The sequence below is a fragment of the Zeugodacus cucurbitae genome, chromosome 6 (genome assembly GCF_028554725.1).
Source record: "Zeugodacus cucurbitae isolate PBARC_wt_2022May chromosome 6, idZeuCucr1.2, whole genome shotgun sequence".
NCBI classification, from domain to species: domain Eukaryota; kingdom Metazoa; phylum Arthropoda; class Insecta; order Diptera; family Tephritidae; genus Zeugodacus; species Zeugodacus cucurbitae.
Window position 1 is genome coordinate 33,956,435 of NC_071671.1, and position 24,639 is coordinate 33,981,073.

General features: G+C 33.9%; 1 protein-coding gene across 1 annotated transcript in view; it reads right to left on the bottom strand.

Moving 5' to 3' along the window:
- The window catches only part of LOC105218719 (obscurin), a 369,888-nt gene that overhangs the window by 194,894 nt on the left and 150,355 nt on the right, over positions 1 to 24,639 (bottom strand). The window contains exons 10-12 of the mRNA XM_054232816.1: positions 23,549 to 23,634; positions 18,646 to 18,781; positions 3,414 to 3,598 (exon numbers count right to left, since the gene is read on the bottom strand). Of these exons, the coding sequence (XP_054088791.1) occupies positions 3,414 to 3,598; positions 18,646 to 18,781; positions 23,549 to 23,634 (407 nt within the window). The remainder of the gene's footprint in view (positions 1 to 3,413; positions 3,599 to 18,645; positions 18,782 to 23,548; positions 23,635 to 24,639) is intronic.

Below are 24,639 nucleotides of genomic sequence, written 5' to 3' on the forward strand. Positions count from 1 at the left end.
TTATTTACGTAGCCATTCAACCAGAAATGAGCCTCATCGCTGAACAAAATTTGTCGATAAGAAAGCGGATTTTCTGCCAACTTTTCTAGGGCCCATTCACTGAAAATTCGACGTTGTGGCAGATCGTTCGGCTTCAGTTCTTGCACGAGCTGTATTTTATACGGTTTTACACCAAGATCTTTGCGTAAAATCTTCCATGTGGTCGAATAACACAAACCCAATTGCTGCGAACGGCGACGAATCGACATGTCACGGTCTTCAGCCACACTCTCAGAAACAGACGCAATATTCTCTTCTGTACGCACTGTACGCATTCGTGTGGTTGGTTTAATGTCCAATAAAGTAAACTGAGTGCGAAACTTGGTCACAATCGCATTAATTGTTTGCTCACTTGGTCGATTATGTAGACCATAAATCGGACGTAAAGCGCGAAACACATTTCGAACCGAACACTGATTTTGGTAATAAAATTTAATGATTTGCAAGCGTTGCTCGTTAGTAAGTCTATTCATGATGAAATGTCAAAGCATACTGAGCATCTTTCTCTTTGACACCATGTCTGAAATCCCACGTGATCTGTCAAATACTAATGCATGAAAATCCTAACCTCAAAACCCGTTACATTGAAAGTTGGAAACCTTAATATTAGGTACTTGGAAGCTAGCTGAAGTTATGACCCGACTTTACCCATTTTTGTCACGGAGACATAATATTAGAGGAAAATTATTCCCTATAAATTTTAAACTTATGGTCCGGTTTCGGTTTTTAGAAAGCCGATGACAAACTAAAAATGCAGTATTTGTGCAAAGTTCTGCTTCGATATCTTCAGTATGGCTTACTTTATATATTGTGTAAAGTAAACGATTCAGATTGACTTCACATTTCTGGTTATAAGAAGTAGGCGTTGTTATGAACCGATTTTTACAACATATTATTGGGATGGCTGGAATATATTATAAACCGAATTTCATTGAAATTGGTGGATTAGTTTCTGTCGTATGGGTTTGGACCCCTAAGTGGGAGGAGCCAATTTGAAATTTAGTATTCCAATTTGAGTGCAGCATTTATGTATCCTCTTTATAACGAAATTTCAGGTTTCTGGGGTTTTTCCTTACTGAATTAAAGCATTTTTAGTAGTTTTCAACAAAACCTTTGCATGGAAGGTGGGCGTGGTTATAATCCGATTAAAAGAAATGGTTTTAGAGAGTTTGGTTGATATAGCTTTCGTAGTTTACGAGATATGTACAAAAATTACATCCATACAGTGCGATCCTTTGTACCTAATTTTACTTTCATAGCTTTATTTATGGCTTAGTTATGGCACCTTATGGCTTTTCGGGTTCCGCCATTTTGTGGACGTGGGAGTGGTTCGATTTAGCCCATCTTCGAAATCAATATTCCTATAGTGCCAAAAAACACGTCTACCAATGTACTGAGGGCACCACTAAGTGTTTCTTCTGACTCCTCAAAAAAATAATAAGCCAACCAACAGATGCTAGTGTCATCAAACCTATGTATTTATCATTTTATTATTAATTATATAAAAACGAGCATTCCCCCTTCCTCCGCACTCACTCTCATGGCAGACAATTGTTTTAAATTTTCACTATGCTACACAATAAAGCAGCAGGGTTAGGGCGCAATGTGCAAGGATTTATGCAAATTTCTTATTTGAAGTGGAAAGTGCCTTAAACAATAAGAAATGGCGGCAAAAAGTGCTGCCACCCAGCGAAGACCAGAAGACAACGCCAAAGGAGGATATTAAAATTTCAGCAGAGCTGCATTGCAGTCGTGCAACAAAACAACAACAAAACAAGTAAGGAAGGGCTAAGTTCGGGTGTAACCGAACATTTTATACTCTCACAATTTATTTATTTAACTTTATTTATATTATATAATACATAATTTGACCCACATATTCGTCATATATATTGTGTAAAGTCCATTGAAAGTTGGAAACCATAATATTAGGTTAGAAGCACCGAGGTCCTCGTATTCGATATATGGGGTCTTAAAAACCTATGGTCCGATTTCGGCGATTTTTTAGAATGGGGCTGCCACACTATAAACATAGTATTTGTGCAAAGTTCTGCACCGATATCTTCCCTAGTGCTAACTTTATATATTGTAATGTAAACGATTCAGATCGGCTTCAAAGTTCGGATATATAGGAAGTAGGCGTGGTTGTGAAGCGATTTGGCCTATTTTCACAACATATCATTGGGATGTAAGGAAACTATTACAAACCAAGTTTCATTGAAATCGGTCAAGTAGTTCCTGAGATATGGTTTTTGACCCATAAGTGGCCGACGCCACACCCATTTTCCATTTTGTAAACAAATCTGAGTAAAACTTCTTTCTGGTATTTCTTATGTGAAATTTAGTGTTTCTGACGTTTTTCGTTAGTGAGTTAACCCACTTTTAGTAATTTTCAACCTAACTTTTGTATGGGAGGTGGGCGTGGTTATTATCCGATTTCTTTAATTTTTGGACTGTATTAGGAAGTGGCCAAAAAAAACGACTGCAGAAAGTTTGGTCTATATAGCTCTATTGGTTTGCGAGATATGTATAAAAAAATGTATAAAAAACTTAGTAGGGGGCGGGGACACGCCCACTTCCCCAAAAAAATTCAGAGTGCGATCCTTCATACCAAATTTTATTTCCATAGCTTTATTTATGGCACTTTATGTGTTGTCGGTTTTCGCCATTTTGTGGGTGTGGCAGTGGTCCGATTTTGCTCATTTTCGAAAGCAACCTTCCTATGGTGCCAAGAAATAACTGTGCCAAGTTTCATCAAGATATCTTAATTTTTACTCAAGTTACAGCTTGCACAAACGGACGGACGGACGGACAGACAGACATTCGGATTTGAACTCCACTCTGCACCCTGATCCCTATATCTAACTCGTTTAGTTTTGGGTGTTACAAACAACTGTTATGTGAACAAAACTATAATACTCTCTTTAGCAAAATTTGTTGCGAGAGTATAAAAAATAATAATTAAGAATACAAACCTGTATAATTTTTTATCCTCACTTGTTAAATTTGTTTTACGCTGTTGATAACTTTTTGTTTTTCTTTTTGGCACAAAATATTCAGCCATGATTCCTTTTTAGTGTACGCGAGTCAACTATAAGGCAGCCTCAACAAAATTTGAGCAAGAGCTCACAAAAAAATGCAAAAGCTTGTTTTTATGCATATGAAAATGAGCTCTAGCTCATCTAACTTCGTTCAAACTGAGCAAGATGAGATCAAACGGAATCAGCGGGTAAAAGCAAACACATCAAATTTTATTATGCATTCGATAAGCACCTTTTACTCAAAAAATCGAGTCTGAGCTCAAGCTCACGTTTTATGCATGAGGCCCATTATCTTCTTCTCTATACTTACGATTTGGTATATATTTGTCTTACCTACAGTTGTTGCTGATGCTTCACATTGAACTTCTCCGTATTTATTTACAGCTTTACAAGTGTAAATTCCCGCATCCAGTTTTTGAACTTCATGTATAACCAGTTCATAATATCCTAAGTAATCCTTTTCTCTATTTATTTGTATACGGTTGTCTGCTTCTGATATTTCCTCTCCATCTTTAAAACTGAAATAAAGTTATTTAGTTAAATGTGTGAGCAAGGTTGTAAATAAAAAAAAGTTGTAAACAATAATCGGTTAGGGTAATAACAAATGATATATTTACATATGTACATAGAATTTCAGATTAATAAAAATAGTCTGTTATCAACAATTTCTACAGCAGATCGGATACTGTCTAATTTCAATTTGAAAATCAAATAAGTGAAATATATAATAGCTTTATTCGCTTAATCGAAATAGTCGTAGAAATCGCATTCCGCTAAAGATACTTTTTTATTATTTATAAAGCACAGTAGTGACGAGCAGTATTTCACTACAGGTGAGATTTTCACTGCGATTGAAAAATAGCTTATAGCAACTGCGATAAATTTTTGTAAATAGCAGTTAATTACAATCGCAATGGCAGTTCAATAATTTGACTTCGATTACAGTATCTGTAGAAGTTCAGGGCTTTTGTTCGATCACACCAGTTGAATACTTTGAGTTCGATCACTGTAGCAAAAGCAATGCAGCTATTTTAGTTCGATCACAATAGCAATAGCAGTTCAGTGATTGATCACAGCAGCAGTTTTAGTTGCGATTTTGATATGTGGATTACAATTTCTCATAATTTCGTTTTTTTGTTGAGATTGCAATAAAAATATAAAATCACAGTGATTTAAATAGCAAGATCGCTCATCACTAATCCACATGCTGCTATCTTCGGGTTAATAAATGTTATATATCTATGTATTAATGTATATATATTAGTAGTGTCCGACCGATACCCAATTTTTGGCCGATGCCGATTCTTTCATGAACAAATTTACTAGTTATTAAGTATAATAACAAAAGAAAAAATTGAATATTAAAACTTAATAACGTATATAAAATATACTGTGGATCAAAGCCAAAGTGATGCAACCGTATAAGAAATACTAAACCAAGTACTACTTTAAAAAAATTAAAATTAACAGCGGCAGATATACACATTATATTTATGCTTTAAATTAGGTTTTATAGTTATTTTATTTATCTACAACAAAAACAAACAGTATAATATTGTATCTCATAGCGAAAATGAGGCAGTAACAAAAACACAAAATACATTGTAATTTTTCTAGTACTTTGTGGGATGCCTCTTACTATCTACACCTGTTTCAGCATGGATTCTACCAATTTATTTGTATAGTTTGGAGCAATTTTATTCGATCTGTTTGCAGGGCGTTTTTCAAGTCGTCATTATTTCTAATTTGATATTTTCGCATGGCTCGTTTCAAAACTGACCACAGATTCTTAATTGCATTCAAAAGATTCAAGAAGATTGCGCTGGTGTTTGTACTATATCGACAGTTCCAAATAAGCCAATTTTATACAACTCCGAATTTATGTTTCGGATCTTTATCTTGATAGTACCGAAAGTTATCAAAAGTATTTAATTTCGCAGCGTTTTGTAGCAAATTTCGTTTCAAAATGTTCAGATACACACTCTTGTACATAGTACAATCGATGAATTCCGAATTCCCGACACCAGAAGACGACATGCATTCCAACACCAATACATGCCCTCCATCATTGCTTTTGTCCATAGTATGGATTTCATACATATCTATTTCTATCCGCTCAAAACAGGTTTAAATTACGTTCGACTGCAAAAATTACTTTTTTCCACAACCTTTCAGGCTTATATACATACATAACTGTTCGTTTGTAACCTTCGACCTTGAACTTCGAGATTTAGCACTGATGTATGGTTTATTTCGGCGGCGGCCATTGAAATCAGCTTCTCTGATCATTCTTCTTATGGTATTGGAATGACTGCTCTTCCCAAGGATTTTTTCCACTTCATTGCTTAAAGCTGGAGCACTTGTTAGTAATAAAAATTTTTCACAAGAGAAAATTTTCAAAATATACTCTCCCAGTTTTTTGCCAATAGCAACAAGGGTTTCTATTAGAGCTCATGGTAGTCGACTAACCGAATTAACCGAATAAGGCATTATTCGAATAATAATATTCGGTTTGTGCAAACCAGTCGTCAGTCATCGACTATTCGATTAACCACTCATTCGGTTAACCGTTCGTTGTCGACTATTCGAATAGTGCAAGTTCATTAATTTTCTTATTTTGATTAAAAAAAGTGAAACATTAAAACTAACAAAAAACTTGCTTTAAAATACAAAATATAACAATGATTTCACGGGAACAAAATAGTTTTTAACCATTTCAACTGGGCGAATGTATTAAATCAGTATTTTTCATAAACGTCTATTTTGATATAAGAGAGTTTAAAGGTTAACAATTGTTGGTTACAAGCAGCTTCTACGTTATGTCACAATGTTGCCAACAATGGAGAACATCCTCTCTGATTCTGATGAAGTGGCTAACTAGCTAGTACTAACCGGTTAATATTCGTACGAACGGTTACAAACCGGATATTCGAATAATCGGTTTTCAGGTTAATCGAATAATTTTAAGAGCCCTAGTTTCTATACGAGTGACATTGTGAAATTATCTTCAAAATCTCAACAAGTTGTTGAACAAAACTGTGCATATTTGAAATAAATCGGATCATTCTAAATAATGTAATAATAAATGTAAAACAAAACAAGTAAGGAAGGGCTAAGTTCGGGTGTAACCGAACATTTTATACTCTCGCAATTTATTTATTTAACTTTATTAATATTATATAATACACAATTTGACCCACATATTCGTCATATATATTGTATAAAGTCCATTGAAAGTTGGAAACCCTAATATTAGGTTAGAAGTACCGAGGTTCGATATATGGGGCCTTGACAACCTATGGTCCGATTTCGGAATGGGGGCTGCCACACTATAAACGTAGTATTTGTGCAAAGTTCTGCATCGATATCTTCACTAGAGCTTACTTTATATATGGTAAAGTTAACGATTCAGATCGTCTTCAAAGTTCTGGTATATAGGAAGTAGGCGTGGTTGTGAAGCGATTTGGCCTATTTTCACAACATATCATTGGGATGTAAGGAAACTATCACAAACCAAGTTTCATTGAAATCGGTCAAGTAGTTCCTGAGATATGGTTTTTGACCCATAAGTGGGCGACGCCACACCCATTTTACATTTTGTAAACAAATCTGAGTAAAACTTCTTTCTGGTATTTCTTATGTGAAATTTAGTGTTTCTGACGTTTTTCGTTAGTGAGTTAACCCACTTTTAGTAATTTTCAACCTAACTTTTGTATGGGAGGTGGGCGTGGTATTATCCGATTTCTTTAATTTTTGGACTGTATTAGGAAGTGGCTAAAAAAGACGACCTCAGAAAGTTTGGTTTATATAGCTCTATTGGTTTGCGAGATATGTACAAAAAAACCTATTTGGGGGCGGGGCCACGCCCACTTCCCCAAAAAAATTACCTCCAAATATGCCTCTTCATAGTGCGATCCTTCATACCAAATTTTATTTCCATAGCTTTATTTATGGCTTAGTTATGGCACTTTATGTGTTTTCGGTTTTCGCCATTTTGTGGGCGTGGCAGTGGTCCGATTTTGCTGATTTTCGAACTTAACCTTCTTATAGTGCCAAGGAACACGTGTTCCAAGTTTCATTAAGATATCTCAATTTTTACTCAAGTTACAGCTTGCACGGACGGACGGACAGACAGACATCCGGATTTGAACTTTTCTCGTCACCCTGATCATATTGATATATATAACCCTATATCTAACTCGTTTAGTTTTAGGACTTACAACCAACCGTTATGTGGACAAAACTATAATACTCTCGTAGCAACTTTTGTTGCGAGAGTATAAAAAGCAGTTTCTGTGAATTTGTAAAAAAATCGTTCGGCGGGTAAATACTTTTGACTACCTCTGTATGTACACATTTTGGAAATTCGAGCTAGGGAAGGAAATTTGTATGAAATTTAGCTTCTAAACGCTATTGCCAATTCAAGTGTTCGAGTTATGGAGATCTTCGAATTATGGAAGTTCCACTGTATATTTAAAAAAATAAAAAAAAAATGCAATTATAATTATAATAGTTTACAAATGTCAAGACTTTGTACTGTGGTAAAAGTGAGCAGCTGCCGAGTATAAGATATTTATATGAGAGATCTTCAAACTGGTTTCTTTGCACTAACCAAAATGTGTACATACAGAGGTAGTCAAAAGTATTTACCCGCCGAACGATTTTTTTACAAATTCACAGAAACTGCTTTTTATACTCTCGCAACAAAAGTTGCTAAGAGAGTATTATAGTTTTGTTCACATAACGGTTGTTTGTAAGTCATAAAACTAAACGAGTTAGATATAGGGTTATATATATCAAAATAACGAGTCAAAATCCGAATGTCTGTCTGTCTGTCTGTCCGTCCGTCCGTCCGTCTGTCCGTGCAACGGATAACTTGAGTAAAAATTGAGATATCTTAATGAAACTTGGAACACGTATTCCTTGGCACCCTGAGGAGGTTGCTTTCGAAAATGGACCATTACCACGCCCACAAAATGGCGAAAACCAAAAACTTATAAAGTGTCTAAGCCATAAATAAAGTTATGAAAATAAAATTTGGAACATAGGATCGTATTAGGGAGGGGCACATTTGAATGTAATTTTTTTGGAAAAGTGTGCGTGACTCCTCCCTCAAATAGGTTTTTTGTATATAACTCGCAAACCAATAAAGCTATATAAACCAAACTTTCTGCAGTCGTTTCTTTTAGCCGTTTCCTTATACAGTCCAAAAATGAAAGAAATCGGATAATAACCACGCCCACCTCCCATACAAAGGTTAGGTTGAAAATGACATCTCTTAGATAATTTAATGTAATTCAGAGGAAATTGTTTTCTTCTCATAGTGTGTCTCTGTTCCAAAAATTATTAAAAGCGGATAATAACATCTCCTAGCTTCCATGTACCTAATTATAGGTTTTTCAAAAATACGGTGGGCTTTACAGCCCTATTCTGTGCACTTTACAAATTCAGCAAATTTCTAATTTGTAAAAAAATGAAATTTATCAAGCATTTCGTATTCTGTGTCTAAAATAAAAAGCTCTTTTCTTTATAAGTTGTTAAGAAGTAAAATGCTCTTGACAAATAAAATATCTCGCTGTGGATAGTTGTGAAAGTGAATTTCCTGTAATGGAGATATTTTACTTTTGTCGTTATTTTTATACAAAGAGGAAAAATATGAGCATGTGGATGGCTCGCGTTATTGAGCCGTTTTAATATTAAGAAGTTTATTTTTCTCTTTTTTGTATAAAAAAATGAAGATATTGAGGGTAACTTTGACGACAATGTTTTCTATATATTGCATGCGATTACAGCTTAGCAAATTTTTGCCAATAAACAAAGTTTAGATTTCGTAGTCCCCAAGGGACCTTTCTGAAGCTAAACATAACAACCAACTAAATCAAAATTGCTATTAATGAAATATTTTTAAATATATTATAAAGGACATATGTATATGTATTATATTATGTACTATTCTGTGGCTTTGAGGGGGAGCAAAAGACTAGGGGTGGGAGCTGGGATGGAAAAGCGAATATATAACCTCTGTCATCCGATTATCAATCAACCTCATTTACGCGCGGTTCTCTTTGTTTGGTTAGAGAGATTAATGAGGCTCTGGCGACCGCGTAAATGCGGTATAACCTTGTCATCTTAATTAATACACCAATTATTTCTGAAACAGATGTCTTAAATTATTTAGTTACGTTAAAAAATTCGTTTAAATATGGCCCTGATATGATTCCCTCAAGCTTTCTTAAAATTTGCGCAAAATATATCTATCTGCCCTTAACTAAGCTAAGGTATTTTCCGTCAATGTGGAAAAACTCTTTTATATTACCTTTGCATAAAAGTGGAGTTAGATCATCTGTTGAGAACTATAGGGGGATAGCTAAAATGTCAGCTATACCCAAACTTTTTGAAGCTATTGTCACTGACCAAATAACTTTCTTAATCTCTCCTTTAATTTCATTCTCTCAGCATGGATTTTGTAAAGGGAAATCTACAGTAACAAACTTGCTTGAATTTGTAAACCATGTGTCAATGGGTTTTAGGGATAATAAGAATACTGATGTTATATATACAGACTTTAGTAAAGCATTCGATAGAGTAAACCACTCAATTCTTTTACAAAAACTGAATCTTCTTGGTTTTCAACCAAGACTTCTTGAATGGGTATCCTCATATCTTACTAACAGAAAACAACAAGTTTTATTTAATAATACGTTATCCGATTCAATTAGTGTCACTTCAGGGGTTCCACAGGGTAGTCATCTCGGCCCGATTCTGTTCTTGTTGTTCATCAATGATATACCTTCAGTAATTAAGTTTTCAGAAATTTTATTATATGCGGATGATGTAAAACTTTTTAAATCATATACTTCTCATAACGAAAGGACTGAGTTGCAATCGGATTTAAATAATTTAGTTACTTGGTGTCACAAAAATGATATGCCACTGAATCTTAAAAAATGTAAAACGATGTGCTTTTCCCGTAGAACTGTTGATCTTTCCCCCTATGTAATAAATAACTTCAGTTTAGAGCAAGTTTTTAGCTTTGTTGATTTAGGAGTTAATATGGACCCTAAACTAAATTTTAATTCTCATGTAAATTCAATAGTCTTAAAAGCTAAAGGTGCTCTTAGCTTTGTTAAACGTTGGTCTAAAGAATTTAGTGATCCGTATATTACTAAAATTCTTTTAACAACATTGGTAAGGCCTATATTGGAGTATGGTTCTGTGGTATGGAATCCTAGCTATCAATCCCATTCTGATAAGCTTGAGTCCGTTCAAAAACAATTTTTACTTCTTGCTTTAGGCCACTTACATTGGGATTCGAGATTGAATCTTCTCCCGTATACTAGTCGTTTAAAACTTATAAATCTTCCCACACTCACTAGTCGCAGAGAAATGCTAGGTATAATTTTTCTAGTAAAACTTCTGAATGGTTTAGTTTGTAGTTCATTCCTTTTGTCTGATATTAAGTTTAATGTCCCATTGCGTTCATCCAGGCAGTTTAGACCATTATTTCTAAAATCTTCTAGAACAAATTTTGAGTTAAATGAACCATTCTGCCGAATATGTCATGATTTTAATTCGCATTCCAGCACATTTGATCCATCTGACTCAATATTTAGCATCAAAAAAACTATTTTGTCTTCTCTTAATAAATAATATTCAGAAATTTTTAACTTTTTGTTTTTATAAATTTTTAAATCTCAGCTGTTGAAATGTTTCTTTCTGTAGCTGAGCAGTTTGAGACGGACGCTTAAAAATCTCTTGCCTTTCTAGACTCGGCAAATTCCGCTCGTATGCGGACTGCGCCCCACGCGTCGGTTGGGCGGGAGGAGGGTAATCGTTTGGGTTAATAATAATAATCTATATAGAATAAATGGGTGTAAAATCAAACCAAATACTTTGCATCAGGCCTGAAAGTCTTCAGTCGATATCTCAGAATTCTCGCTACATCAGAATCAGATAGATAGGCTGATAACCGGTCAATCGTCAAACTTATCAACGAAGCCACAATGAAGAAGGCTCGGTTAAAACAAACACTCATCCAAATAACGACCTTTTGCATGAAAAATAGGGCTAGATTCGGAGCATGGGATATTTGGGCTCTCTCAGAAACTTCACGTCTAGACCAAGAGCAAAGGATTTATTGTGAAATTGAAGTTAAATTATTAACTATTTTGCAACAAATATTGAAATGCATGTGAAAACTTACGTTGTAAAATAATTCGAATAAATTTTTCAATTCAAATCAATATAATTGGACAGAAATCAGCTGTTTCTGTTTACATTTTTTGTTTCCCACACGTGTGGGGACATGCATTCTGAGGCTTTTTATTTTATCAGAATTGTCACAGAATAAAAAAAAAATCAGTAACTGATTTTTTTGTATAATTGGAAAAATTATATTTATTGTGATTTTCTGTCTTAACTAGGTCCATATTTGGTCGCTGCTTATCAAGTCCGCAACTACTAGCCGTCGAATCATCCTTTCGCACCGCTAATCAATGGAATTTGGAGATACAGTTCCGATGTCGCTTTGGTCTAGAGCCATTTTGGAACCGCTTTTATGCATTCCTATGATTATTAGTTGTTCCTCGGCTGATAAACTAGTACCACGAGGCATTTTAGGCTTAAAGTTAAATAAATGCAATCAAATTTTTAATAATTCATTAAGTTAATGCACCTACAATAATTTTGAAAACAAATTTTAGCAAAAAAGTTTTTGCTGCGACACTATCAGTAAGAAAGATCAGCTAAACTGATTTTGCACATATAAGTATTTTCTATGCAATACCCAATTCACAAGCACATTTTTAATGTAACTTTACAACGAACGAGAAAAGTATGAAACAATTTTCGTTGCATAGTAACGGTAACATATCAACCTTTTAGTCCACATTTACCGAAATAAAAAAAAATAACAGTGAATAAGAAATATAAACAAAAATCGAAATGCACATATAATTATTTGACTGGGGTAGTGTACCTAGCTGGTGAAAATGAATGAAATCGGTTCAGGAATTACCTCAGCCTTCATACACTATATAGGACGATTTTCGTTATTCTATTAAACTTTGTGCCGAATTTATAGGTTAATTTGGGTGTTATCTTAATAAAATTTCTTCAATAAATTGCGAGATTATAACATGTTCAGTTGCACCCGAACTTAGCCTTTCCTTATTTGTTCTTGTTGTTATTGTTACAGTTCAAATTATCATGCCATTTCACGGTAATGTCACAAACTCCATGCAATCTTTTTGTTGCTACAATATTTGCTCCTATTTCCGGGATTTTAACAGGTAAATTACCATCTCATAATTTACTGGTGGATAAATTTCCCTTGCTTTCTGTTTCTAAGCTTTTATCTACAGCGAACCAAGGGAAAGTGTTTTCTTTGTATATATTGCAGAGATTGTATATTAGATTATGTTGTCTTATTTAACTTGGCGTTGGTCTGGAAATTTTGTAAACGGTTTGTATGAGAATTTCATCCTTTCTGGACTGGGACTAAAGGCAATCAAAGCATATCTATTGTCTCTGAGATTACGGGTCCCTGGCGCCATCTTTAACATAACCTTCACGCAAGTTCAATGTTTTTTAACACTGACAACGTAGGATCGAACCGAACTAACAGGGCATATTAAGGGCGAGTGCACTTATGTATGTGTAAGATGATTTATGAAAATTAAGCACAGAGAAAAAAATCGTAGTCTAGAAACACGTTCGCTCAATAAGATAGTCGAATACTGTAGTGACCACTAGCGCTGGTAGAACTAAAGTTTGTGTGCTAGTGAAAAATTAGCTAAGTGCGTTTCGATGTTTTCAGGAATGCAGTCCAAGTTGCAGAGAATTTCGGAATGTCCCAGCTTCCTGTTCACATTCCCTCGAAGGACTTGTGACCTGGGGGAAGATGCGCAGTTAGAATTTTCACATATAAATCGAATAGTGGGAGGAGGTCGGAAGGTAAGTTTTATTTAAGAAGCTTTCCATAAAACTTAGTTTCAGGTTACTAGACCACTGTAGTGTCTTTCAAGCAGAGGCGTCTTCAATTAAGGTAGCATAGGTAGTCAGTATCCACTTCCATAGTAAATGGTAATTAACGGTTGTATGAAACATACATGCTATAACTTGAGTATAAATTGCAGGATTTCATTGGTGGAGGGTTGGTATTGCAAATGAACGAAAAGCTGAAAATTTCTTTATTTACAAATTCTATAATGAATATAAATATTTAATTTTATTACCTTTTGCAAGGCGCATTAATCAGTCTTATTGTAAATTGGAAACATATTCGTTTACACCCTAATCTAGCCCCTCTTTAATTATACTCTCGCAACCTGTTGCACAGAGTATAATAGTTTTGTTCACATAACGGTTGTTTGTGTCACCAAGAAATATAAGAGTTAGATATGGGGTTATATATACATAAATGATCAGGATGACGAGTGGATTTGAAATCCGGATGTCTGTCCGTCCGTCCGTCTGTCCGTCTGTCCATGCCAGCGATAACTTGAGTAAAAATTAAGATATCTTAATGAAACTTGGAACACACGTTCCTTGGCACCCTGAGGAGGTTGCTTTCGAAAATGGGCAAAATCGGTTCACTGCCACGCCCACAAAATGGTGGTAACCGAAAACCTATACAAGCCATAAATAAAGTTATGAAAATGAAATTTGGAACATAGGATCCCATTAGGGAGGGGCACATTTGGATGTAATTTTTTTGGAAAATTGGGCGTGACCCCGCCCCCAAATAGGTTTTTTGTATATAACTCAAAATCCAATTAAGCTGTATAAACCAAACTTTCTGCAGTCGTTTATTTTAGCCATTTCCTTATACAGTCCAAAAATGAAAGAAATCGGATAATAACCACGCCCACCTCCCATACAAAGGTTAGGTTGAAAATTACTAAAAGTGGGTTAACCCACTAACGAAAAACGTCAGAAACACCACATTTTACATAAGAAATGGCAGATGGAAGCTGAACTGAGATTTTTTTACAAAATGGAAAATGGGCGTGGCGTCGCCCACTTATGGGTCAAAAACCATATCTCAAGAACTATTCGACCGATTTCAATGAAATTCGGTATATAACACTTTCTTGACACCCTGATGACACGGGTGGAATATGGGCGAAGTCGGTTCACACCTACGTCTACTTCCCATATAACTCAATTTTGAATTCCATCTGATTCGTTCACTTTACAATGTATTCATAAGGAACCAATGAAGCAAGCGGAATAAAATTTTACACAAATACTGTATTTGAGCTGTGACATCACTTGTGGAAAAATTGTCAAAATCGGACCATGACTTCTCTAGGCCCCTGATATCGAACATGAAGAACTCAGTGCCTAAGGTTAATTTTTATATATATTTAATGTAATGTAATTCATTCCCTCTGAATTTTTTTCTTATAACAGTTTCTCTCCGTACCTGAAATGGTAAAAATCGGATCATAACTTCCCCCAGATCTCATATACCTAATTATAAGTAACATTAAATTAAGTGAGCGTTTAGTCTTCGATACACTGTATCTTGGTGGTGAAAACGACTGAAATCGGTTTAGAAATTACCTCAGTCCCCATATACTGTTTATGATGATTTCCGTTATTCTATTGAACTTTATACCAAATATATGGGTCGACTTGAGTTATCTTTATAAAATTACATAAATAAATTGCGAGAGTATAAAATGTTCGGTTAAACCCGAACTTAGCCCTTCCTTACTTGTTGTTTTTATTTTTATTTACAAATTCTATATAAATATATGTATAAATATAAATATTTAATTGTATTACCTTTTGAAAGTTGCATTAATCAGCTTTATTGTAAATTTCATGTGAACGACATTCCCAATGAAAAAACTCACACAGTTGTGTTTTTTTGTAACATAAATATCACAAGGGGAAAATCTCACATCTTCGAAAATTTTCCGTTATTGTAAATGAAATTTTGTTCATGTGAAACAGTAAAATTTGTTCACAAAATCAATTGTAGGGAACAAGTATAAATATAAACAATTTGATCAATATTAACAACTTTTTTAATATGAACTAAGATCTACGTATATTAAGTAGCCCTTTGGCTATATAAAACCAAAGTTAAACTAATATACGGTGGGATCCTTGTGAGGTGGAGACTTCAAAGGGCTTTTCGCCTCACATTCAGGCGATACTGGTTACGATTAGACTAGTTTGGGTGCCTGGCCACGGAGGAATACCAGGTAATAACGTAAGGCTGATAACGAGCTTTCAAGGCTAGGTACGTTAGTATTAACTACTGAGAATCGTGAGACGTCTAGGAAGCTCTTCGCTCTTAATAATAAATCATTCCTTGAAGGGGTCATTGTCCCACTAAAATTAATTGTATCGGATGCTAGCTTCAGAAGTCTCCTACAAGAAGACGAGGCAGAATCACCTTGCTGACGGAATGTCCCACCTATACGAGATCGATACTAAAATTCTTTGAATCTCACTTTTTTAACCACCCTGCGAATTTGCTGATTTAGAAGTAATAAACTTATGCAGATTTGTAGTCGGTTCACGGCGCTTTACGAGTCCTAATATCTATTTAGGGTTTGTCTGAGTTCACAAAGGACTGTAGACTATAAGGTCTAAATGTATTCCTTCTCTTGTGGGGAACAGGTTTTTGTAGAAAATCCTAATATAAGTCCCAAAGAAAATAAGGAAACGTGCATGCATTTGAATAGTAATATAATTCTCTCGATACAATGGGACCACCATCGATATCGATTGGAGAAAAGAACAAGATTGCTACCCAATGTGCGTCTGATTAAGTTCTTTTCGTACATGATCTTTTCAAATACACCATTACAACTTCTTCCGGGGTGTAGAACTCAAGTCGGGCCGGCACTGATAATTGTTATGTCGATAATTATTTTTTTATGCTATAACATTTGCTTTTATAAACAGATTTTTCCTTCATAGGTCCAATAAAAAACATAACATAACAACAACATAAAATCAAAACAAAAATATATGTGACAGAATGCCGAAATTCGAATAAATTCACACGAAATTCATTACACGAATTTTTCTTTCGAAATAAAAATTCATGGGAATGCTTTTTTCACATGAAATTTACAATCAGTTTGCATTTTTTATTTTTTTGGATCAAATTACCCACATATTGAGAACGTTAGCTGTACTATGAATTTTTAATTATATACCTATTGTAAAGATATAGTATTGATATATTAAATCTCTTTTTCTCTCATGCTAAATAAAATATGGCGTAATGACAATGTTACAAAGCAAAATTGATATCTATTATTCGTTCGTGTTCGTTAGTTTATGAAAAAACGTACGAAATATCCTGCTATCTAATATTAAATCTGGCTGGCACATTCACTTACTTCTATCTCGATTAGTACAGCAGTTACAAATCATACTTCTAATAAGTAAGGAAAGGCTAAGTTCAGGAGTAACCGAACATTTTATACTCTCGCAATTTATTTATTTAATTTTATTAATATAACACACAATTTGACCCACATATTCGTCATATATATATTGTATAAAGTCCATTGAAAGTTGGAAACCCTAATATTAGGTATATGGAAGCTAGGTGAAGTTATGAATTTTAGGCACGGAGATATATTATTAAAATAAAGATATTGCCTCTGAATTTCTTCAAAATATCTGAGGGACTTACCTCAGAATTCAGACCTACCTTACCGGTAAAAAAAAAAAGAATTAGAAGCCCTGAGGTCCTCATTTTCGATACATGGGAACTTGAAAATTTATGGTCCGATTTCGACGGTTTTTCGAAGGGCGATGCCACATTATAAATGTCGTATTTGTGCAAAGTTCTGTTCCGATATCTTCATCTAGTGCTTACTTTATATATTGTAAAGTAAACGGTTCAGATCGACTTCAAAACCGATTTGACCTATTTTCACAACATATAATTGGGATGCAAGGGAAATGTTACAAACCGAGTTTCATTGAAATTGGTCGAGTAGTTTCGGAGATATGGTTGTTGACCCATAAGTGGGCGGAACCGCGCCCACTTAAAATTTTGTATACCATTTTGAGTGCAGCTCTTCTGTACCTTCTTTATAATGAAATTTAAGGTTTCTATTGGTTTTCCTTACTGAATTAAAGCAATTTTAGTGGTTTTTAACGTAATATTTGTATGGGAGGTGGGCGTGGTTATAATCCGATTTCCTCCATTTTTGGACTATATAAGGAAATGCCTGAAAAAACGACTCCTAAAAATTTCGTTGATATAGCTTTAGTAGTTTGTGAGATGTGTACAAAAAACTTAGTAGGGGGCGGGGCCACGCCCACTTTCCCAAAAAAAATACATCCAAATATGCCCCTTCCTAGAACAATCGTTTGTACCAAATTTTACTTTCATAGCTGTTTTATGGCTTAGTTATAGCTCTTTCGGTGTTTTGTTGGCGTGGTAGTGGTCCGATTCCGCCCATCTTCGAACTTAACCTTCTTATGGTGCCAAGGAACACATGTTCCAAGTTTCATAAAGACATCTAAATTTTTACTCAAGTTATAGCTTGCACGGACGGAGAGACGGACGGACAGACAGACATCCGGATTTGAACTTTACTCGTCACCCTGATCACTTTGGTATATATAACCTTATATCTAACTCGTTTAGTTTTAGGACTTACAAACAACGGTTATGTGGACAAAACTATAATACTCTCTTAGCAACATTTGTTTCGAGAGTATAAAAAGAATGCCGCATATTATATATACAGTGGAACTTCCATAACTCGAAGATCTCCATAACTTGAACTTTGAGTTGGCAATAGCGTTTAGTGTTTTCGTACAAATTTCCTTCCATAACACGAACTTCTACAACTCGAAGTTCTCCATAACTAGAATTCTTGAAGTGGCAATAGAAGGCAAATTCCATTCAAATTTTCTTTCCATAAATCGAACTTTTCAATCAGAGCATGATACAAAATTTAAAATTTTTCTATCAACATAGAATTTTAAAAGAGTTTCTCTATATCGTATGGAGGCGAACAAAAAATATGATATTACACTTATGGATTGTATAAATCATGTAAAACAGGCATGGATACAGACGTCCGAAGCCAAATAATATCAAACTGGAACCAAAAAAATTACAGAATTCATGTTTTAACGTATGTACATGAAACTCTATGCGATATAAATAAATAAAACTGTATATAAATCTATATTTTCCTGATTTTTTTTAAATTTATATTTTAATGGAAATTCTGTAACTCAAAGTCTCTCTAACTCTCTATTTATATCATTTCTTAAAAAATTAATTAGTATTCGAATTAATATTATTAATCAAATAAGGTACAGTCACTCACACTCAAAATGGGACACTATATAGAACTGAAGATATTTCGTAGTGTCCCGTTTTGTGTACAGTCATTTAGTATTGAATATGTACCTATAATATGGCTAATAAGAAGCATTGGATAGAAGGATATCGTTGAAATAGAACCAATTAGTGAACAAGAATAATAAAAATATTTATAGAAAATAATCAGAAACTTGCATGCAATATCTGTAATATTTTATATTCTTATTATCTATATCTTACAATTTTACTCTGGGTTTTGGGTCACCCATCACTTTAATCAAAAAACGGAACAGTGTATGTTCTAACATTTCAACATCCTTCAATTGCACAAGAAAAACTGGCGCAATGTTTGTTTTGGTTTCGTCATGTTCTGCACCTAGAAATATATTTTCACAAATTTATTTTTATATTATAGTTATTTGGTAATATATGTACATACGTACATATCGCTCATTTACATGAATAGTGTTATAACTCAAAAAACACGAGTTTTGAGTTGAGTATGCAGGAATGTGCGCAATTTCATCGTCCATATTGTATAAAAATTGCATTATGATGCGTAGAAAAAATGCCCGTGAATTATTTTTTATTTGTTGCATTATTTTTTAACTACAACAAATACACATTTCAGTTGTGCCAGAATTAGTCATGTTTTTTTTTTCAGAAAAGTGTTTTTCTATATTCACTAAATAAGAGACAATTGAAAACTTTAAACCGCTGCACATAGGAGCATTTACCCTCAAAAACCGGACAAAATTGAAAATTACAAAATTCAGCGATGGTACTCAAAACCTATACTTCGTTCAGAACGCACATGATTATTCGCGAAATTCTCGATTGTTCTCGAGATTGTAAGTGGTTTTTTTTATGCGTGAACGGAATTCTTGGAAATATTTGTTATGGATTCAGGACAGCATGGTATGTATTTAATATTAATAATATAAAAATTAATTTAGTTAATGTACTATTATGTTTTTTTTCGAGAAAACAAGAAATCATTAAAAAAACTAAATTTTTTTTTAATTTTTTAGAAATTAGTGTTTTTGTTATAGTGTTGGGCAAAGTTGAGCTTTGATTTTTTTTCTTAGTAAACTACAGGGTTTCTACTTAACATATCAGCTTAAAGATTTTCCTCGTCTTTCCTCCCTGTAAAAAAACGCGTTGATAAAAGTTGATCAGTTGCAAAAAATTAGTACTGCTTTATTAAATTTTTTTTAATTGAATACTGAAATCCTGCTAAATTAGTTTAGACGGGTGGGAGAGGGTATACATTTTTCGAGTAGTAACCAAAATTACTGGAATTGAAAACGTGCAAGAAATACGTTCTATTATTTCGTTTTTTTCAGGTTCAAAATCAAAAGTTGTAGAGATGTCTCGAAAAACATAATATATGCTTTGTAGGGAAAGCGCTCCGAGAAAATGGGAAGATAAAACGTCATATATGGAAAAAAAAGCTTCAAGAAATGATGAAGTGTCCAGAAGGCGAATTTCAAACATTAAGTAATGATTTAAAGTATTTCATATGGGCTTTAAAAAAGAAATGGGTATTGTCCAGTTATACTGAAGAAAGATTTGTCAAAAAATACGAAGAATGGCTTAACGCTTCCATTTTAGTACACAACTGGACGCCGAATACTAACTCTGGGCGCCCAAGCATACAATTCCAAGAGTTGTCTGATCGTAGTAAACGCCGGAAAACTAAAGACCTTCGCGAGCAGATACCTGTCCAGGAGCTTACTTACGCAGCTAGCGTTAGTCAAAGGATGTCAGGTAATGCTGCTGCGTCTAAACTTATAATAGACGTAACTTCTACACCTACAAGAGCCATAAAATACAAAAAAATAATAGAAGCTCAGAAGCCAGAAATAAAAAAGTACACACCTGCTGAAGCCTTACAAATCTTTGTTGAAGTGATTTTACAAGAAAACAGTGGGAGTTATTACACGAATCAAACAAGGGTATTTTTCCTTGTTATACGCTTATTAGGGAAGCAAAGAAAAGCTGTTATCCAAAACAAGATTCAATACGAGTTACAGAGAGATGTGCTGAAGTTGTGCTCCAAGATTTACTCGACCACACTACTATAAGGCTATGTCTTTATATTGAGGAGGTTCTCCAAAACTGCACGGTAGCCGAATTAGAGAATCTTGAACTTATTTCTAAATGGGGTTGCGATGGTTCACATCAAGTTGTATATCAACAAAAATACTCGCTCTTTAGCTCTCCTGACGATGACGACTCGAACATATTTCAGAGTTCATTGGTTCCCTTGAGGTTGCAATCACATATAGGTGATACCAAAAAAGTTCTGTGGCAAAATCCTACACCTTCATCTATTCGTTTCTGCCGGCCAATTCGAATTCGATTTCTGCATGAAACTGTCAACGTCACAAGAAGAGATATTATACGTAGAGAATCAGGCAAAACGATTGCTGGTGACCAAAATACCCAATTCAATACGAGATATTTTCGTGCGACATACATTGCTTCCAACAATGGTTGACGCAAAAGTTTGCAATGCGGCTACCTATACCACTTCTACCATGAGATGTTACATATGTGGGAAAACGTCAAAAAGTTTCAATAACTTTGAAAGTACTAGTGAGGAAGATCCCAAGTCATTAAAATTTGGTTTGTCAGTTCTCCACGCTAGAATTCGTTTATTTGAAACCATATTACACCTTGCTTATAAACTTCCTTTGAAGAAATGGCAAGTCCAAACCACAGAAGAGAAAAAACTTGTGAAAGAAAATAAGGAAAGAATCCAAAAAGTATACAGGGAAAGGACTGGACTATTAATAGACATGCCAAAAGCTGGTTTCGGAAATTCTAATTCGGGTAACACATCTCGAAGATTCTTCAGCGATCCAGATTTAGCTGCTGAAATTACAGGAATAAAAAAAGATTTCATAATCAAAGGTCATTCTAGAAGCAATGTCATCTGATTGATGTAATGAAATTTCAAATCTTTTGCAAAGATACAGCAAAAATGTACGTGGAGAACTACTCCTGGCATCCAATGACGCCCACTCTTCATAAAATACTTGCACATGGCCCAACAATCATAAAACACGCTATCTTACCTACCGGTCAGCTATCAGAAGAGGCAGCGGAGGCTCGAAACAAGCATTATCGTCTGTATCGACAAGACTTTGCAAGAAAATTTTCAGGGGTTCAGTGCAACCAAGATGTTTTAAACAGGCTTCTTCTCACATCTTCTCACATCTGATCCATTTTTAAGTTACCAGCGAAAACGTCAACGAAGCAAAAGCCAACCCTTCTTGAGTGAAACTATAAAGCTCTTCGAGTCACAGGAACCAGAGGTCCACGTCGACACTGAAACAGGGTTGCCTGAACATTCCGATGAATCAGAAGAGGCTTTGTAACAACACACACGGAGGAGTTCTTCTTTTTTTGTTATAATTTTATTTTATCATTTTATTTAAATATATATATTATATATAAAATGTTCGGTTGCACCCGAAATTTGCCCTTCCTTACTTGTTTTATTTTAATATATTGCATTATTATATTCAATCATGCATTTTCATCCATAAAATCACTTAAAATAATTTTGTCCGGTTTTTGAGGGTAAATGCTCCTATGTGCGCTGTCCTGAAAAATCGATTTTTTTGAGTTGTGACACTATTCATGTAAATGAGCGATATACAGTCGTATAGTAAAAAAATACCAAAGTTATGAATAATCAAATCTTCTAAATGTGAAAGTTGTTTCGTCACAAAAATAAGTAATAATATAAAAACCATTTAAGAACTAACGCACGATCTGATTCTAGTGTTTGATAATATAGAATATTATAGATAACATTCTTAAAACTAAAATGTGTTACTAATTTTTTTAGTTTTAAAAAAATACAGTTACTTATAATACCCATTATGTCATAAGGCTTCTATCGCGTCAGGATCTTTCCAAACCTTAGTATCTGATATGCTCAACTTTGAGACAAAATTAACAAAATAATTTCATAGCGAAATAACTTATACTGCTGCTCAGTATATGGGCCATTCTCTGGAAAAAAAGCCACTTGAAAAAAAAGTTCTTTATTTTCTTTGGCAATTATATATCTTATAGTACATGTAAAACCTAAAATAAAACATATGGTTTTAGGTCTGTGTAACGCGGGGTTGCCATATTATAAGGGGCCAAAGTTTTTTGTAAAAAATTTTTCGAACCGCCATAACTTTAAAACTAATGAACAGATTTTAAAACACCATGTGACTTTTTTGTACAGAATTTCTCAAACTTTGAAACTGTATATCGTAAAAATTTTTAAAATTAATATTTCATAGCAAAAAATTAAAATTTTTTTTTTTGGAATTTTTAACAACTTATGCCCCCTTCGATTTTTTTCGAAAATATCTTAAAATGTTCCTTATTTCATCACCTTTTTACCCCCCAAAGGGAATTTTGGGACAGCAATATTTGTATGAGCTACAAATAAAAAACCAACTCAGAACATGATGAAAAATGATTTGTGCACTATTATTATCAGAATTTATCGTAACCCAGGCTTAACGACGTGGATGTAGTAGACATTTAATCCCTTTTTGTTTTATTTTTATTTTTTAATATTTTTTTTGTATTTTTCAAATTTTTAATTTTTTTTTGTTTGTTTTTTTTGGTTTTTGCTTTTTTTTTTAATTATTACGTAGATTAGATTCAAGTACGTGATAATTTTAAATAAAAAACAAAAACAAAAAAAAATTAAAAATTTGAAAAATACAAAAAAATTAAAAAAAATGGCGGTTCGAAAAATTTTTTACAAAAAACTTTGGCCCCTTATAATATGGCAACCCCACGTTACACAGACCTAAAACCATATGTTTTATTTTAGGTTTTACATGTACTATAATATATATAATTGCCAAAGAAAATAAAGAACTTTTTTTTTTCAAGTGGCTTTTTTTCCAGAGAATGCCCCATATATGGAATAGAGCCAAGGACGAAATTCATAATATTGTGAATATTAGGATTAAGAAAACGCCTAAGCCATTTGCATATGCTTTAAGCGCCAAAATAAACTACGTGCAAGGGATTGAGCTATTTAATTTCATTACTATCATATGCGGTGAAGAGAATATATAACAGAAATTATTTAATATTTGTTTAATTACAAATTTACCTTGTCCTACTGCTAGTTGGGCGGAACATGATACATTTTCGGTTCCACATATTGCTTTGGCGGTGTAAATACCAGCGTCAAACTCACTGAAATAGTAATAAGAAATAGTAATTAAAATTAACAACTTTGATAGTTAAAAAAAAAATAAAGCGCTGAGTTAAGGTGTAACAGAACACTTTAAACACTGGAATTTTATTTATTTACTTAATTTGTCACATATAGTCGGCATAAAGTACACTAAAGTCACGAAAATCATTATTTATGTATAGTAAATACATGAGTGCTGGGGATATTCTTCGACCGATTTCACTTATTTTCGCCCAATATATCCAAACATTCCCTTAAGACATCTTACATATTAACCGATATATGCGGAATAAATCCCACTGGATGTTTAAAACCCCTAGTATTACGTATATGGGAGCTAAAGGAAGTAATGACCCGATTTTAAAAATTTTTAGCACAGATTGACATTCTTAATATTCCCTTTGAATTTTTATAAAATATGTGGAAGATTTGGCTATATTTTCGGTAACGAAAAAGAAAAAAGCTTTAGTGGGATGTCGACAATTTTTAACAAGATCGTTTAATTTTGGAACAATGTGATACAGAACTGGAAGAGTGAAATACTGTGGCGACTGCGGAACACGGAGGTGGAGGCGTTATGATTTGGGGGTGTATGTCGGCAGCAGGATTTGGAAACACCCCTGCAAAAATTTGAGGACCACGTAGTCCAATTAGGTAATGTTTCGTAGTAGTGATTATGAAACCTGGTTACATACCTAACCATATGTTATGCAGCAGTGGACCATGTCCAAAATTGAACATCGGCTTTTTCGTGATTGATCGGCAATTTGATTCGGTTATAAGCAGCTATTTTAGCAATAGATATCATAAAATTAACGATATTTTTAAATATATTGTATTGGGAAATCGATTTATTTTTCCTAAAAAGTCATTGAATATTAAAATAACATTTCAAAAAACAAATATTAATATTCATATTTCTTATTACGTTGAAGAATTTGTTAATGTTTACCACACTTTATAAACCTTTTTTTATTTAGTATTTACGGTTGTTTTCGTCAATC